Genomic DNA, 19,032 nt, shown 5'->3' with positions numbered 1-19,032 from the left:
ACACACACACACACACACAAACACACACACACACACACACACACACCATAAATGCTCCAATTGAGTTGAACGTGACAGTTCAATATGTTACAGTAAAATGTGTAAATATTATATATTTAACAGGTTATTAACATGTCTTTCTGGTAGGTTACTGTTGGTGTGTCGACAGTTCTGGACAGAAGATCCCGGGTACTGAGACGCCACCAGGCCCTGCTATCAACTGTTCCACCCTGAGTAAGTGAGGCCCTGTGGTCTCATCCAACACCATCCCCACTTTAAACTCCAACACATCACTACTCTTGCTTCCTACCTTGGACCTCTTTATGCTTTCTTTACAAGATGCTAAACTGATTTCTGTATCATGATCTCTCTTCTTCCTGTGTCATTATATCTTCTTCCTGTATCATGATCTCTCTTCTTCCTGTGTCATGATCTCTCTTCTTCCTGTGTCATGATCTCTCTTCTTCCTGTGTCATGATCTCTCTTCTTCCTGTGTCATGATCTCTCTTCTTTCTGTGTCATGATCTCTCTTCTTCCTGTGTCATGATCTCTCTTCTTCCTGTGTCATTATCTCTCTTCTTCCTGTGTCATTATCTCTCTTCTTCCTGTGCCATTATCTCTCTTCTTCTTGTGCCATTATCTCTTCTTCCTGTGTCATTATCTCTCTTCTTCTTGTGCCATTATCTCTTCTTCCTGTGTCATTATCTCTCTTCTTCTTGTGCCATTATCTCTCTTCTTCCTGTGCCATTATCTCTATTCTTCCTGTGTCTTTCCACTACCGACCATTCAGGTCATTAACCCTCATCCTCCCGCTACACACCATCAGATCTGACAGCCATATTGTTTTCATTCCAGCACATATTTTTCTTCACCGACTCTTTCTTAATTTCCTGCATTTCGTCCTACTTCTGGACAGGGCCCATAGGGGAACATGGGCCAATAGGGGAACAGGGCCAATAGGGGAACAGGGCCCATAGGGGAACAGGGCCCAATAGGGGAACAGGGCCCAATAGGGGAACAGGGGCCCAATAGGGGAACAGGGGCCCAATAGGGGAACAGGGGCCCAATAGGGGAACAGGGGCCCAATAGGGGAACAGGGGCCCAATAGGGGAACAGGGGCCCAATAGGGGAACAGGGGCCCAATAGGGGAACAGGGGCCCCTAGGGGAACAGGGGACCATAGGGGAATAGGGGCCCATAGGGGAACAGAGCCCCATAGGGGACTCAACCCAAGATTCCAGATCCAGCCAGAGCTTCCAGGATGTTTGTCCAGCAATGTATGTTATACTATGTAATGTCATCGTTACAAATAATGTTATCTGTGTGTTTAGATGGTATGATACGACCCAAGACCCCCTGTGAGATTGATAGAGAAAATGCTTTGAAAAACGTCAGGCCTGGAGTCTACGTCCCCACGTGTGACAACACTGGACGATACACCCCTGAGCAATGTTCAGGCTCTACAGGTTAAAACACACACACACACACACCACACACACACACGCACACACACACTATAAATGCTCCAATTGAGTTGAACGTGACAATTCAATATGTTACAGTAAAATGTGTAAATATTATATATTTAACAGGTTATTAACATGTCTTTCTGGTAGGTTACTGTTGGTGTGTGACCAGTTCTGGACAGAAGATCCCGGGTACTGAGACTAAACCAGGCACTCCTAGATTCAACTGTTCCACCCTGAGTAAGTGAGGCCCTGTGGTCTCATCCAACACCATCACCACTTTAAACTCCAACACATCACTACTCTTGCTTCCTACCTTGGATCTCTTTATGCTTTCTTTAAAAGATGCTAAACTGATTTCTGTATCATGATCTCTCTTCTTCCTGTGTCAATATCTCTCTTCTTTCTGTGTCATGATCTCTCTTCTTTCTGTGTCATGATCTCTCTTCTTCCTGTGTTTTTCCACTTCCGACCATTCAGGTCCTTAACCCTCATCCTCCCGCTACATACCATCAGAACTGACAGCTATATTGTTGTCAATCCTGAACAGCTGTTGCTTCACCAACTCATTCTTAATTTCCTGCATTTTTTCTGAACTACTCGCCGCCATTTCGTACCTCCAACTCTCCGTGCGGGGTTCCAGGGGGAGGGTTCTGACTGGACGGGTCCTTAAAAAGGAGAGGAGGGAGAATTTAACTCACAGGTAGGACAGAGAGAGAGAGACCCAGTGAAGAGCTTTGAAGATCTCTGAAGGAGTGAAGCAACAACTGAAGATTTCAGAAATGTACATCTGAAATGGCTTCCTATTCTGTATAGGGCCCTTCTGCTGATCAGGGCCCTTCTCCTGATCAGGGCCCTTCTCCTGATCAGGGCCCTTCTCCTGATCAGGGTACTTCTCCTGACCAGGGCCCTTCTCCTGACCAGGGCCCTTCTCCTGACCAGGGCCCTTCGGGGAACAGGGTCCCATGTAGGATGCAGTCTCCTGACCAGGGCCCAAAGGGGAACAGGGTCCCTTATAGGATGCATTCTCCTGACCAGGGCCCTTCGGGGAACAGGGTCCCATGTAGGATGCAGTCTCCTGACCAGGGCCCTTCGGGGAACATGGTCCCATATAGGATGCAGTCTCCTGACCAGGGCCCTTCGGGGAACAGGGGCCCATATAGGATGCTGTCTCCTGACCAGGGCCCTTCGGGGAACAGGGGCCCATATAGGATGCTGTCTCCTGATCAGGGCCCTTCTCCTGATCAGGGCCCTTCTCCTGATCAGGGCCCTTCTCCTGATCAGGGTACTTCTCCTGACCAGGGCCCTTCTCCTGACCAGGGCCCTTCTCCTGACCAGGGCCCTTCTCCTGACCAGGGCCCTTCGGGGAACAGGGTCCCATGTAGGATGCAGTCTCCTGACCAGGGCCCAAAGGGGAACAGGGTCCCTTATAGGATGCATTCTCCTGACCAGGGCCCTTCGGGGAACAGGGTCCCATGTAGGATGCAGTCTCCTGACCAGGGCCCTTCGGGGAACAGGGTCCCATATAGGATGCAGTCTCCTGACCAGGGCCCATAGGAGAACAGGGTCCCATATAGGATGCAGTCTCCTGACCAGGGCCCAAAGGGGAACAGGGTCCCCTATAGGATTCAGTCTCCTGACCAGGGCCCTTCGGGGAACAGGGTCCCATGTAGGATGCAGTCTCCTGACCAGGGCCCTTCGGGGAACAGGGTCCCATATAGGATGCAGTCTCCTGACCAGGGCCCTTCGGGGAACAGGGGCCCATATAGGATGCTGTCTCCTGACCAGGGCCCTTCGGGGAACAGGGGCCCATATAGGATGCTGTCTCCTGATCAGGGCCCAAAGGGGAACAGGGTCCCCTATAGGATTCAGTCTCCTGACCAGGGCCCAAAGGGGAACAGGGTCCCATATAGGATGCAGTCTCCTGACCAGGGCCCTTCGGGGAACAGGGGCCCATATAGGATGCAGTCTCCTGACCAGGGCCCAAAGGGGAACAGGGGCCCATATAGGATGCTGTCTCCTGACCACGGCCCTTCAGGGAACAGGGGCCCATATAGGATGCTGTCTCCTGACCAGGGCCCTTCAGGGAACAGGGGCCCATATAGGATGCAGTCTCCTGATCAGGGCCCTTCAGGGAACAGGGGCCCATATAGGATGCTGTCTCCTGACCAGGGCCCTTCGGGGAACAGGGGCCCATATAGGAGGCAGTCTCCTGACCAGGGCCCTTCGGGGAACAGGGGCCCATATAGGATGCAGTCTCCTGACCAGGGCCAATAAGGGAATAGGGTCCCATATAGGATGCTGTCTCCTGACCAGGGCCCATAGGGGAACAGGGGCCCATATAGGATGCTGTCTCCTGACCAGGGCCCTTCGGGGAACAGGGTCCCATATATGATGCAGTCTCCTGACCAGGGCCCTTCGGGGAACAGGGTCCCATATAGGATGCAGTCTCCTGACCAGGGCCCTTCGGGGAACAGGGTCCCATATAGGATGCAGTCTCCTGACCAGGGCCCAAAGGGGAACAGGGTCCAATATAGGATGCAGTCTCCTGACCAGGGCCCTTAGAGGAACAGGGGCCCATATAGGATGCAGTCTCCTGACCAGGGCCCTTCGAGGAACAGGGTCCCATATAGGATGCAGTCTCCTGACCAGGGCCCAAAGGGAACAGTGTCCCAAATAGGAAGCAGTCTCCTGACCAGGGCCCTTCGGGGAACAGGGTCCCATATAGGATGCAGTCTCCTGACCAGGGCCCTTCGGGGAACAGGGTCCCATATAGGAAGCAGTCTCCTGACCAGGGCCCTTCGGGGAACAGTGTCCCATATAGGATGCAGTCTCCTGACCAGGGCCCTTCGGGGAACAGGGTCCCATATAGGATGCAGTCTCCTGACCAGGGCCCAAAGGGGAACAGGGTCCCAAAGGGGAACAGGGTCCCATATAGGATGCAGTCTCCTGACCAGGGCCAATAAGGGAATAGGGTCCCATATAGGATGCAGTCTCCTGACCAGGGCCAATAAGGGAATAGGGTCCCATATAGGATGCAGTCTCCTGACCAGGGCCAATAAGGGAATAGGGTCCCATATAGGATGCAGTCTCCTGACCAGGGCCCTTAGGGGAACAGTGTCCCATATAGGATGCAGTCTCCTGACCAGGGCCCATAGGGGAACAGGGTCCCTTATAGGAAGCAGTCTCCTGACCAGGGCCCTTCGGGGAAAAGGGTCCCTTATAGGATGCAGTCTCCTGACCAGGGCCCAAAGGGGAACAGGGTCCCATATAGAACACAGTCCATGATTCCAGAATGTATATCCATCATTGTTATTTTATGTCCACATTACAATGTATGTTACCTGTGTGTCCAGATGATGCGATACGACCCAAGACCCCATGTGAGATTGCTAGAGATGCAGTGCCACATGACCTAGTTGGAGCCTACATCCCCACGTGTGACGCTGCTGGACTATACACCCCTGAGCAATGTTGGGGCTCTACAGGTTAAAACACACACACACACACACACACACACACACACACACACACACACACACACACACACACACACACACACACACACACACACACACACACACACACACACACACACACACACACACACACACACACACAAACTATAAATGCTCCAATTGATTTGAACATGACAATTCAATATGTTACAGTAAAATGTGTAAATATTATTTATATTAACAGGTTATTAACATGTCTTTCTGGTAGGTTACTGTTGGTGTGTGACCAGTTCTGGACAGAAGATCCCGGGTACTGAGACTCCACCAGGCACTCCTAGAATCATCTGTTCCACCCAGAGTAAGTGAGGCCCTGTGGTCTCATCCAACACCATCACCACTTTAAACTCCAACACATCACTACTCTTGCTTCCTACCTTGGATCTCTTTATGCTTTCTTTAAAAGATGCTAAACTGATTTCTGTATCATGATCTCTCTTCTTCCTGTGTCAATATCTCTCTTCTTTCTGTGTCATGATCTCTCTTCTTCCTGTGTTTTTCCACTTCCGACCATTCAGGTCATTAACCCTCATCCTCCCGCTACATACCATAAGAACTGACAGCTATATTGTTCTCAATCCTGAACAGCTGTTGCTTCACCAACTCATTCTTAATTTCCTGAATTTTTCATTTCGTACCTCCAACTCTCCGGGCGGGGTTCCAGGGGGAGGGTTCTGACTGGACGGGTCCTTAAAACCTCTTACTTCTACCCCTTCCTTTTTCGAAAATTCTGTTAAAAATCGCGCAACTTTTCAGCGTCCTGCTACTCATGCCAGGAATATAGTATATGCATATGATTAGTATGTGTGGATAGAAAACACTCTGAAGTTTATAAAACTGGTTAAATCACGGCTGTGACTATAACAGATCGTGTGTTTCATTGAAAAACGCAAGAAAAACTGCTCTCTGAAAGCTAAAAAAAATTTCCATAAGTCACTTCCACCAGTTATTAAAAGAGAACAGAATTTAATGGCGACCTGCCTGCAATTCATACAAATTCCGCACGATGGCGCCATTGTCCTAATTTTCAATTGAATTAATTGTTGGAAAATCCTTCTATCTGACCTCCATTTTCCCAGTCTTCACCCGGATGCAGTTGAGGGAGATATCAGATGGCATTGTTTTTGCAAGTGAAGACCTATTGAAAAGACATCGCCCTGTAATCATTTTGATAGATTATAAACGTTTACTAATACCTAAAGTTGGATTACAAAAGGATTTCGAAGTGTTTTGTGAAAGTTTATCGTCTACTTTTTTAATTTTAAAAAATTACGCAGCGTTTAAAAACGATGATTTTTTCTGAATGACACAGATCCCATACTAAGCTATTTTGGGTATATATGGACCGATTTAAACGAAAAAAAGACCCAATAGTGATGTTTATGGGGCATATAGGAGTGCCAAGAAAGAAGCTTGTCAAAGGTAATGAATGTTTTATATTTTATTTCTGCGTTTTGGGTAGCGCCGGCTACCGCAAAATCTGTTGTTTACGTGTCGAGCTGGCATTTTGGGGGGTGCATGCTATCAGATAATAGCTTCTCATGCTTTCGCCGAAAAGCATTTTAAAAATCTGACTTGCTGGCTAGGTTCACAACGAGTGTAGCTTTAATTCAATACCCTGCTTGTGAATTTTGATCAAAGATTGAGTTGTAACGAGTACATTTAGCATTTAGCGTAGCGCATTTGAATTTCCAGGGGCATACTTGAGACGTCTGCGTCTCAAGTATGGTCAAGAAGTTAAAAAGGAGAGGAGGGAGAATTTAACTCACAGGCAGGACAGAGAGAGACCCAGTGAAGAGCTTTGAAGATCTCTGAAGGAGTGAAGCAACAACTGAAGATTTCATAAATGTACATCTGAAATGACTTCCTATTCCGTATAGGGCCCTTCTCCTGATCAGGGCCCTTCTCCTGACCAGGGCCCTTCTCCTGACCAGGGCCCTTCAGGGAACAGGGGCCCATATAGGATGCAGTCTCCTGACCAGGGCCCATAGGAGAACAGGGTCCCATATAGGATGCAGTCTCCTGACCAGGGCCCAAAGGGGAACAGTGTCCCCTATAGGATTCAGTCTCCTGACCAGGGCCCTTCGGGGAACAGGGTCCCATGTAGGATGCAGTCTCCTGACCAGGGCCCTTCGGGGAACAGGGTCCCATATAGGATGCAGTCTCCTGACCAGGGCCCTTCGGGGAACAGGGGCCCATATAGGATGCTGTCTCCTGACCAGGGCCCTTCGGGGAACAGGGGCCCATATAGGATGCTGTCTCCTGATCAGGGCCCAAAGGGGAACAGGGTCCCCTATAGGATTCAGTCTCCTGACCAGGGCCCAAAGGGGAACAGGGTCCCATATAGGATGCAGTCTCCTGACCAGGGCCCTTCGGGGAACAGGGGCCCATATAGGATGCAGTCTCCTGACCAGGGCCCAAAGGGGAACAGGGGCCCATATAGGATGCTGTCTCCTGACCACGGCCCTTCAGGGAACAGGGGCCCATATAGGATGCTGTCTCCTGACCAGGGCCCTTCAGGGAACAGGGGCCCATATAGGATGCAGTCTCCTGATCAGGGCCCTTCAGGGAACAGGGGCCCATATAGGATGCTGTCTCCTGACCAGGGCCCTTCGGGGAACAGGGGCCCATATAGGAGGCAGTCTCCTGACCAGGGCCCTTCGGGGAACAGGGGCCCATATAGGATGCAGTCTCCTGACCAGGGCCAATAAGGGAATAGGGTCCCATATAGGATGCTGTCTCCTGACCAGGGCCCATAGGGGAACAGGGGCCCATATAGGATGCTGTCTCCTGACCAGGGCCCTTCGGGGAACAGGGTCCCATATATGATGCAGTCTCCTGACCAGGGCCCTTCGGGGAACAGGGTCCCATATAGGATGCAGTCTCCTGACCAGGGCCCTTCGGGGAACAGGGTCCCATATAGGATGCAGTCTCCTGACCAGGGCCCAAAGGGGAACAGGGTCCAATATAGGATGCAGTCTCCTGACCAGGGCCCTTAGAGGAACAGGGGCCCATATAGGATGCAGTCTCCTGACCAGGGCCCTTCGAGGAACAGGGTCCCATATAGGATGCAGTCTCCTGACCAGGGCCCAAAGGGAACAGTGTCCCAAATAGGAAGCAGTCTCCTGACCAGGGCCCTTCGGGGAACAGGGTCCCATATAGGATGCAGTCTCCTGACCAGGGCCCTTCGGGGAACAGGGTCCCATATAGGAAGCAGTCTCCTGACCAGGGCCCTTCGGGGAACAGTGTCCCATATAGGATGCAGTCTCCTGACCAGGGCCCTTCGGGGAACAGGGTCCCATATAGGATGCAGTCTCCTGACCAGGGCCCAAAGGGGAACAGGGTCCCAAAGGGGAACAGGGTCCCATATAGGATGCAGTCTCCTGACCAGGGCCAATAAGGGAATAGGGTCCCATATAGGATGCAGTCTCCTGACCAGGGCCAATAAGGGAATAGGGTCCCATATAGGATGCAGTCTCCTGACCAGGGCCAATAAGGGAATAGGGTCCCATATAGGATGCAGTCTCCTGACCAGGGCCCTTAGGGGAACAGTGTCCCATATAGGATGCAGTCTCCTGACCAGGGCCCATAGGGGAACAGGGTCCCTTATAGGAAGCAGTCTCCTGACCAGGGCCCTTCGGGGAAAAGGGTCCCTTATAGGATGCAGTCTCCTGACCAGGGCCCAAAGGGGAACAGGGTCCCATATAGAACACAGTCCATGATTCCAGAATGTATATCCATCATTGTTATTTTATGTCCACATTACAATGTATGTTACCTGTGTGTCCAGATGATGCGATACGACCCAAGACCCCATGTGAGATTGCTAGAGATGCAGTGCCACATGACCTAGTTGGAGCCTACATCCCCACGTGTGACGCTGCTGGACTATACACCCCTGAGCAATGTTGGGGCTCTACAGGTTAAAACACACACACACACACACACACACACACACACACACACACACACACACACACACACACACACACACACACACACACACACACACACACACACACACACACACACACACACACACACACACAAACTATAAATGCTCCAATTGATTTGAACATGACAATTCAATATGTTACAGTAAAATGTGTAAATATTATTTATATTAACAGGTTATTAACATGTCTTTCTGGTAGGTTACTGTTGGTGTGTGACCAGTTCTGGACAGAAGATCCCGGGTACTGAGACTCCACCAGGCACTCCTAGAATCATCTGTTCCACCCAGAGTAAGTGAGGCCCTGTGGTCTCATCCAACACCATCACCACTTTAAACTCCAACACATCACTACTCTTGCTTCCTACCTTGGATCTCTTTATGCTTTCTTTAAAAGATGCTAAACTGATTTCTGTATCATGATCTCTCTTCTTCCTGTGTCAATATCTCTCTTCTTTCTGTGTCATGATCTCTCTTCTTCCTGTGTTTTTCCACTTCCGACCATTCAGGTCATTAACCCTCATCCTCCCGCTACATACCATAAGAACTGACAGCTATATTGTTCTCAATCCTGAACAGCTGTTGCTTCACCAACTCATTCTTAATTTCCTGAATTTTTCATTTCGTACCTCCAACTCTCCGGGCGGGGTTCCAGGGGGAGGGTTCTGACTGGACGGGTCCTTAAAACCTCTTACTTCTACCCCTTCCTTTTTCGAAAATTCTGTTAAAAATCGCGCAACTTTTCAGCGTCCTGCTACTCATGCCAGGAATATAGTATATGCATATGATTAGTATGTGTGGATAGAAAACACTCTGAAGTTTATAAAACTGGTTAAATCACGGCTGTGACTATAACAGATCGTGTGTTTCATTGAAAAACGCAAGAAAAACTGCTCTCTGAAAGCTAAAAAAAATTTCCATAAGTCACTTCCACCAGTTATTAAAAGAGAACAGAATTTAATGGCGACCTGCCTGCAATTCATACAAATTCCGCACGATGGCGCCATTGTCCTAATTTTCAATTGAATTAATTGTTGGAAAATCCTTCTATCTGACCTCCATTTTCCCAGTCTTCACCCGGATGCAGTTGAGGGAGATATCAGATGGCATTGTTTTTGCAAGTGAAGACCTATTGAAAAGACATCGCCCTGTAATCATTTTGATAGATTATAAACGTTTACTAATACCTAAAGTTGGATTACAAAAGGATTTCGAAGTGTTTTGTGAAAGTTTATCGTCTACTTTTTTAATTTTAAAAAATTACGCAGCGTTTAAAAACGATGATTTTTTCTGAATGACACAGATCCCATACTAAGCTATTTTGGGTATATATGGACCGATTTAAACGAAAAAAAGACCCAATAGTGATGTTTATGGGGCATATAGGAGTGCCAAGAAAGAAGCTTGTCAAAGGTAATGAATGTTTTATATTTTATTTCTGCGTTTTGGGTAGCGCCGGCTACCGCAAAATCTGTTGTTTACGTGTCGAGCTGGCATTTTGGGGGGTGCATGCTATCAGATAATAGCTTCTCATGCTTTCGCCGAAAAGCATTTTAAAAATCTGACTTGCTGGCTAGGTTCACAACGAGTGTAGCTTTAATTCAATACCCTGCTTGTGAATTTTGATCAAAGATTGAGTTGTAACGAGTACATTTAGCATTTAGCGTAGCGCATTTGAATTTCCAGGGGCATACTTGAGACGTCTGCGTCTCAAGTATGGTCAAGAAGTTAAAAAGGAGAGGAGGGAGAATTTAACTCACAGGCAGGACAGAGAGAGACCCAGTGAAGAGCTTTGAAGATCTCTGAAGGAGTGAAGCAACAACTGAAGATTTCATAAATGTACATCTGAAATGACTTCCTATTCCGTATAGGGCCCTTCTCCTGATCAGGGCCCTTCTCCTGACCAGGGCCCTTCTCCTGACCAGGGCCCTTCAGGGAACAGGGTCCCATATAGGATGCAGTCTCCTGACCAGGGCCCTTCGGGGAACAGGGTCCCATATAGGATGCAGTCTCCTGACCAGGGCCCTTTGGGAACAGGGTCCCATATAGGATGCAGTCTCCTGATCAGGGCCCTTCAGGGAACAGGGTCCCATATAGGATGCAGTCTCCTGACCAGGGCCCTTCGGGGAACAGGGGCCCATATAGGATGTAGTCTCCTGACCAGGGCCCTTCGGGGAACAGGGTCCCATATAGGATGCAGTCGCTTGACCAGGGCCCTTCAGGGAACAGGGTCCCATATAGGATGCAGTCTCCTGACCAGGGCCAATAGGGGAACAGGGTCCCATATAGGATGCAGTCTCCTGACCAGGGCCCTTCGGGGAACATGGTCCCATATAGGATGCAGTCTCCTGACCAGGGCCCAAAGGGGAACAGGGTCCCATAGGGGATCAGGGTCCCATAGGGGAACAGGGTCCCATATAGGATGTAGTCTCCTGACCAGGGCCAATAGGGGAACAGGGTCCCATATAGGCATATAGGATGCAGTCTCCTGACCAGGGCCCTTCGGGGAACAGGGTCCCATATAGGCATATAGGATGCAGTCTCCTGACCAGGGCCCAAAAGGGAACAGGGTCCCATATAGGATGCAGTCTCGTGACCAGGGCCCTTCGGGGAACAGGGTCCCATATAGGATGCAGTCTCCTGACCAGGGCCCTTCGGGGAACAGGGTCCCATATAGGATGCAGTCTCCTGACCAGGGCCCAAAGGGGAACAGGGTCCCATAGGGGATTCAGTCTCCTGACCATTGCCAATAGGGGAACAGGGTCCCTTATAGGATGCAGTCTCCTGACCAGGGCCCTTCGGGGAACAGGGTCCCTTATAGGATGCAGTCTCCTGACCAGGGCCCTTCAGGGAACAGGGTCCAGTATAGGATGCAGTCTCCTGACCAGGGCCCTTCGGGGAACAGGGTCCCATATAGGATGCAGTCTCCTGACCAGGGCCCAAAGGGGAACAGGGTCCCATATAGGATGCAGTCTCCTGACCAGGGCCCTTCGGGGAACAGGGTCCCATATAGAACACAGTCCATGATTCCAGAATGTATATCCATCATTGTTATTTTATGTCCACATTACAATGTATGTTACCTGTGTGTCCAGATGATGCGATACGACCCAAGACCCCATGTGAGATTGCTAGAGATGCCGTGCCACATGGCATAGTTGGAGCCTACATCCCCACGTGTGACGCTGCTGGACAATACACCCCTGAGCAATGTTGGGGCTCTACAGGTTAAAAAACACACACACACACACACACACACACACACACACACACACTAGAAATGCTCCAATTGAGTTGAACGTGACAATTCAATATGTTACAGTAAAATGTGTAAATATTATATATTTAACAGGTTATTAACATGTCTTTCTGGTAGGTTACTGTTGGTGTGTGACCAGTTCTGGACAGAAGATCCCGGGTACTGAGTCTCCACCAGGCACTCCTCCAATCAGATGTTCCACCCAGAGTAAGTGAGGCCCTGTGGTCTCATCCAACACCATCACCACTTTAAACTCCAACACATCACTACTCTTGCTTCCTACCTTGGATCTCTTTATGCTTTCTTTACAAGATGCTAAACTGATTTCTGTATCATGATCTCTCTTCTTCCCGTGTCATTATCTCTCTTCTTCCTGTGTCATGATCTCTCTTCTTCCTGTGTCATTATCTCTCTTCTTCCTGTGTCATTATCTCTCTTCTTCCTGTGCCATTATCTCTTCTTCCTGTGTCATGATCTCTCTTCTTCCTGTGTCATGATCTCTCTTCTTCCTGTGTCATGATCTCTCTTCTTCCTGTGTCATTATCTCTCTTCTTTCTGTGTCATGATCTCTCTTCTTCCTGTGTTTTTCCACTTCCGACCATTCAGGTCATTAACCCTCATCCTCCCGCTACATACCATAAGAACTGACAGCTATATTGTTGTCAATCCTGAACAGCTGTTGCTTCACCAACTCATTCTTAATTTCCTGAATTTTTTCTGAACTACTCGCCGCCATTTCGTACCTCCAACTCTCCGGGCGGGGTTCCAGGGGGAGGGTTCTGACTGGACGGGTCCTTAAAACCTCTTACTTCTACCCCTTCCTTTTTCGAAAATTCTGTTAAAAATCGCGCAACTTTTCAGCGTCCTGCTACTCATGCCAGGAATATAGTATATGCATATGATTAGTATGTGTGGATAGAAAACACTCTGAAGTTTATAAAACTGGTTAAATCACGGCTGTGACTATAACAGATCGTGTGTTTCATTGAAAAACGCAAGAAAAACTGCTCTCTGAAAGCTAAAAAAAATTTCCATAAGTCACTTCCACCAGTTATTAAAAGAGAACAGAATTTAATGGCGACCTGCCTGCAATTCATACAAATTCCGCACGATGGCGCCATTGTCCTAATTTTCAATTGAATTAATTGTTGGAAAATCCTTCTATCTGACCTCCATTTTCCCAGTCTTCACCCGGATGCAGTTGAGGGAGATATCAGATGGCATTGTTTTTGCAAGTGAAGACCTATTGAAAAGACATCGCCCTGTAATCATTTTGATAGATTATAAACGTTTACTAATACCTAAAGTTGGATTACAAAAGGATTTCGAAGTGTTTTGTGAAAGTTTATCGTCGACTTTTTTCATTTTAAAAAATTACGCAGCGTTTAAAAACGATGATTTTTTCTGAATGACACAGATCCCATACTAAGCTATTTTGGGTATATATGGACCGATTTAAACGAAAAAAAGACCCAATAGTGATGTTTATGGGGCATATAGGAGTGCCAAGAAAGAAGCTTGTCAAAGGTAATGAATGTTTTATATTTTATTTCTGCGTTTTGGGTAGCGCCGGCTACCGCAAAATCTGTTGTTTACGTGTCGAGCTGGCATTTGGGGGGTGCATGCTATCAGATAATAGCTTCTCATGCTTTCGCCGAAAAGCATTTTAAAAATCTGACTTGCTGGCTAGGTTCACAACGAGTGTAGCTTTAATTCAATACCCTGCTTGTGAATTTTGATCAAAGATTGAGTTGTAACGAGTACATTTAGCGTAGCGCATTTGCATTTCCAGGGGCATACTTGAGACGTCTGCGTCTCAAGTATGGTCAAGAAGTTAAAAAGGAGAGGAGGGAGAATTTAACTCACAGGCAGGACAGAGAGAGACCCAGTGAAGAGCTTTGAAGATCTCTGAAGGAGTGAAGCAACAACTGAAGATTTCAGAAATGTACATCTGAAATGACTTCCTATTCCGTATAGGGCCCTTCTCCTGATCAGGGCCCTTCTCCTGATCAGGGCCCTTCTCCTGACCAGGGCACTTCTCCTGACCAGGGCCCTTCTCCTGACCAGGGCCCTTCTCCTGACCAGGGCCCTTCTCCTGACCAGGGCCCTTCTCCTGACCAGGGCCCTTCAGGGAACAGGGTCCCATATAGGATGCAGTCTCCTGACCAGGGCCCTTCAGGGAACAGGGTCCCATATAGGATGCAGTCTCCTGACCAGGGCCCAAAGGGGAACAGGGTCCCATATAGGATGCAGTCTCCTGACCAGGGCCCTTTGGGAACAGGGTCCCATATAGGATGCAGTCTCCTGACCAGGGCCCTTCGGGGAACAGGGGCCCATATAGGATGCAGTCTCCTGACCAGGGCCCTTCGGGGAACAGGGTCCCATATAGGATGCAGTCGCTTGACCAGGGCCCTTCAGGGAACAGGGTCCCATATAGGATGCAGTCTCCTGACCAGGGCCAATAGGGGAACAGGGTCCCATATAGGATGCAGTCTCCTGACCAGGGCCCTTCGGGGAACATGGTCCCATATAGGATGCAGTCTCCTGACCAGGGCCCAAAGGGGAACAGGGTCCCATAGGGGATCAGGGTCCCATAGGGGAACAGGGTCCCATATAGGATGTAGTCTCCTGACCAGGGCCAATAGGGGAACAGGGTCCCATATAGGCATATAGGATGCAGTCTCCTGACCAGGGCCCTTCGGGGAACAGGGTCCCATATAGGCATATAGGATGCAGTCTCCTGACCAGGGCCCAAAAGGGAACAGGGTCCCATATAGGATGCAGTCTCGTGACCAGGGCCCTTCGGGGAACAGGGTCCCATATAGGATGCAGTCTCCTGACCAGGGCCCTTCGGGGAACAGGGTCCCATATAGGATGCAGTCTCCTGACCAGGGCCCAAAGGGGAACAGGGTCCCATAGGGGATTCAGTCTCCTGACCATTGCCAATAGGGGAACAGGGTCCCTTATAGGATGCAGTCTCCTGACCAGGGCCCTTCGGGGAACAGGGTCCCTTATAGGATGCAGTCTCCTGACCAGGGCCCTTCAGGGAACAGGGTCCAGTATAGGATGCAGTCTCCTGACCAGGGCCCTTCGGGGAACAGGGTCCCATATAGGATGCAGTCTCCTGACCAGGGCCCAAAGGGAAACAGGGTCACATATAGGATGCAGTCTCCTGACCAGGGCCCTTCGGGGAACAGGGTCCCATATAGAACACAGTCCATGATTCCAGAATGTATATCCATCATTGTTATTTTATGTCCACATTACAATGTATGTTACCTGTGTGTCCAGATGATGCGATACGACCCAAGACCCCATGTGAGGATGCTAGAGATGCCGTGCCACATGGCATAGTTGGAGCCTACATCCCCACGTGTGACGCTGCTGGACAATACACCCCTGAGCAATGTTGGGGCTCTACAGGTTAAAAAACACACACACACACACACACACACACACACACACTATAAATGCTCCAATTGAGTGGAACATGACAATTCAAGATGTTACAGTAAAATGTGTAAATATTATATATTTGTCTTTCTGGTAGGTTACTGTTGGTGTGTGACCAGTACTGGACAGAAGATCCCGGGTACTGAGTCTCCACCAGGCACTCCTCCAATCAGATGTTCCACCCAGAGTAAGTGAGGCCCTGTGGTCTCATCCAACACCATCACCCATAGGGCCCATAGGGGAACATGGTCCCATAGGGGAACAGGGCCCATAGGGGAACAGGGCCCATAGGGGAACAGGGCCCCATAGGGGAACAGGGCCCAATAGGGGAACAGGGGCCCAATAGGGGAACAGGGGCCCAGTAGGGGAACAGGGGCCCAATAGGGGAACAGGGGCCCCTAGGGGAACAGGGGCCCCTAGGAGAAAAGGGGCCCACAGGGGAACAGGGGCCCATAGGGGACTCAACCCAAGATTCCAGATCCAGCCAGAGCTTCCAGGATGTTTGTCCAGCAATGTATGTTCTACTATGTAATGTCATCGTTACAAATAATGTTATCTGTGTGTTTAGATGGTATGATACGACCCAAGACCCCCTGTGAGATTGATAGAGAAAATGCTTTGAAAAACGTCAGGCCTGGAGTCTACGTCCCCACGTGTGAAATCACTGGACGATACACCCCTGAGCAATGTTCAGGCTCTACAGGTTAAAACACACACACACACACACCACACACACACACGCACACACACACTATAAATGCTCCAATTGAGTTGAACGTGACAATTCAATATGTTACAGTAAAATGTGTAAATATTATATATTTAACAGGTTATTAACATGTCTTTCTGGTAGGTTACTGTTGGTGTGTGACCAGTACTGGACAGAAGATCCCGGGTACTGAGACTCCACCAGTCACTCCTAGAATCATCTGTTCCACCCTGAGTAAGTGAGGCCCTGTGGTCTCATCCAACACCATCACCACTTTAAACTCCAACACATCACTACTCTTGCTTCCTACCTTGGATCTCTTTATGCTTTCTTTACAAGATGCTAAACTGATTTCTGTATCATGATCTCTCTTCTTCCTGTGTCATGATCTCTCTTCTTCCTGTGTCATTATCTCTCTTCTTCCTGTGTCATTATCTCTCTTCTTCCTGTGTCATTATCTCTCTTCTTCCTGTGTCATTATCTCTTCTTCCTGTGTCATTATCTCTCTTCTTTCTGTGTCATGATCTCTCTTCTTCCTGTGTTTTTCCACTTCCGACCATTCAGGTCATTAACCCTCATCCTCCCGCTACATACCATAAGAACTGACAGCTATATTGTTGTCAATCCTGAACAGCTGTTGCTTCACCAACTCATTCTTAATTTCCTGCATTTTTTCTGAACTACTCGCCGCCATTTCGTACCTCCAACTCTCCGTGCGGGGTTCCAGGGGGAGGGTTCTGACTGGACGGGTCCTTAAAAAGGAGAGGAGGGAGAATTTAACTCACAGGTAGGACAGAGAGAGAGAGACCCAGTGAAGACCTTTGAAGATCTCTGAAGGAGTGAAGCAACAACTGAAGATTTCAGAAATGTACATCTGAAATGTCTTCCTATTCCGTATAGGGCCCTTCTCCTGACCAGGGCCCTTCGGGGAACAGGGTCCCTTATAGGATGCAGTCTCCTGACCAGGGCCAATAGGGGAACAGTGTCCCATATAGGATGCACTCTCCTGACCAGGGCCAATAGGGGAACAGTGTCCCATATAGGATGCAGTCTCCTGACCAGGGCCCATAGGGGAACAGGGTCCCATATAGGATGCAGTCTCCTGACCAGGGCCCAAAGGGGAACAGGGTCCAATATAGGATGCAGTCTCCTGACCAGGGCCAATAGGGGAACAGTGTCCCATATAGGATGCAGTCTCCTGACCAGGGCCCAAAAGTGAACAGGGTCCCATTTAGGATGCAGTCTCCTGACCAGGGCCCAAAGGGGAACAGGGTCCAATATAGGATGCAGTCTCCTGACAAGGGCCAATAGGGGAACAGTGTCCCATATAGGATGCAGTCTCCTGACCAGGGCCCAAAAGGGAACAGGGTCCCATATAGGATGCAGTCTCCTGACCAGGGCCCAAAGGGAACAGTGTCCCATATAGGAAGCAGTCTCCTGACCAGGGCCCTTCGGGGAACAGGGTCCCATATAGGATGCAGTCTCCTGACCAGGGCCCAAAGGGGAACAGGGTCCCATATATGATGCAGTCTCCTGACCAGGGCCCTTCGGGGAACAGGGTCCCATATAGGATGCAGTCTCGTGACCAGGGCCCAAATGGGAACAGGGTCCCATATAGGATGCAGTCTCCTGACCTGGGCCCAAAGGGGAACAGGGTCCCATATAGGATGCAGTCTCCTGACCAGGGCCGAAATGGGAACAGGGTCCCATATAGGATGCAGTCTCCTGACCAGGGCCCAAAGGGGAACAGGGTCCCATATAGGATGCAGTCCATGATTCCAGAATGTATATCCATCATTGTTATTTTATGTCCACATTACAATGTATGTTACCTGTGTGTCCAGATGATGCGATACGACCCATGACCCCATGTGAGATTGCTAGAGATGCCGTGACACATGACCTAGTTGGAGCCTACATCCCCACGTGTGACGCTGCTGGACAATACACCCCTGAGCAATGTTGGGGCTCTACAGGTTAAAACACACACACACACACACACACACACACACACACACACACACACACACACACACACACACACACACACACACACACACACTATAAATGCTCCAATTGAGTTCAACATGACAATTCAATATGTTACAGTAAAATGTGTAAATATTATATATTTAACAGGTTATTAACATGTCTTTCTGGTAGGTTACTGTTGGTGTGTGACCAGTTCTGGACAGAAGATCCCGGGTACTGAGACTCCACCAGGCACTACTATCAACTGTTCCACCAAGGTGTAAATGAGGCCCTGTGGTCTCATCCAACACCATCCCCACTTTAAACTCCAACACATCACTACTCTTGCTTCCTACCTTGGACCTCTTTATGCTTTCTTTACAAGATGCTAAACTGATTTCTGTATCATGATCTCTCTTCTTCCTGTGTCCCTCTGTCATGACATCTCTTCATCTCTTCTAATTTAATTCTAATTATGGCGGCTGTGGTCCCCAAAAGACATCCAAATGTCATTCCAATATATACAGGAGTTCAGCAGAGTCCACAATCAGAAACATGCTACTCTGAGTCTGAAGAATTGTTCCAGACCACAGAGGGATGAAAGACCCCTTGACTGAGTCTACATCGTCACATTTCACTAAATCATTCCATTGTTTGCTTCATGCATTATATCATCCTGTAAAATAAAGGACATGCTCTTCATCTTTA

General features: G+C 49.0%; 1 protein-coding gene across 5 annotated transcripts in view; it reads left to right on the top strand.

Annotated features, from left to right (window-relative positions):
• Nucleotides 1-19,032, top strand: part of LOC149980734 (thyroglobulin-like) — a 29,134-nt gene extending 10,102 nt beyond the window's left edge. For 4 of the 5 annotated variants that reach the window (XM_090183366.1, XM_090183369.1, XM_090183368.1 and 1 more), the window contains 15 exons: nt 148-234; nt 1,331-1,465; nt 1,616-1,705; nt 4,822-4,953; nt 5,192-5,281; nt 8,771-8,902; nt 9,135-9,224; nt 12,028-12,159; nt 12,309-12,398; nt 15,483-15,614; nt 15,742-15,831; nt 16,213-16,347; nt 16,498-16,587; nt 18,198-18,329; nt 18,517-19,032. In XM_090183366.1, the coding sequence (XP_090039492.1) occupies nt 148-234; nt 1,331-1,465; nt 1,616-1,705; nt 4,822-4,953; nt 5,192-5,281; nt 8,771-8,902; nt 9,135-9,224; nt 12,028-12,159; nt 12,309-12,398; nt 15,483-15,614; nt 15,742-15,831; nt 16,213-16,347; nt 16,498-16,587; nt 18,198-18,329; nt 18,517-18,608 (1,649 nt within the window). In that variant the 3' untranslated portion in view covers nt 18,609-19,032. The remainder of the gene's footprint in view (nt 1-147; nt 235-1,330; nt 1,466-1,615; nt 1,706-4,821; nt 4,954-5,191; nt 5,282-8,770; nt 8,903-9,134; nt 9,225-12,027; nt 12,160-12,308; nt 12,399-15,482; nt 15,615-15,741; nt 15,832-16,212; nt 16,348-16,497; nt 16,588-18,197; nt 18,330-18,516) is intronic. The other variant, XM_090183370.1, reaches the window with a different exon arrangement.

Source organism: Oncorhynchus mykiss, chromosome 9 (assembly GCF_057628025.1).
Source record: "Oncorhynchus mykiss isolate SJ-2025 chromosome 9, ASM5762802v1, whole genome shotgun sequence".
Classification (NCBI taxonomy): Eukaryota; Metazoa; Chordata; class Actinopteri; order Salmoniformes; family Salmonidae; genus Oncorhynchus; species Oncorhynchus mykiss.
Note: the sequence above shows the minus strand (reverse complement) of the source record. Positions and strands in the feature narration are given on the sequence as shown.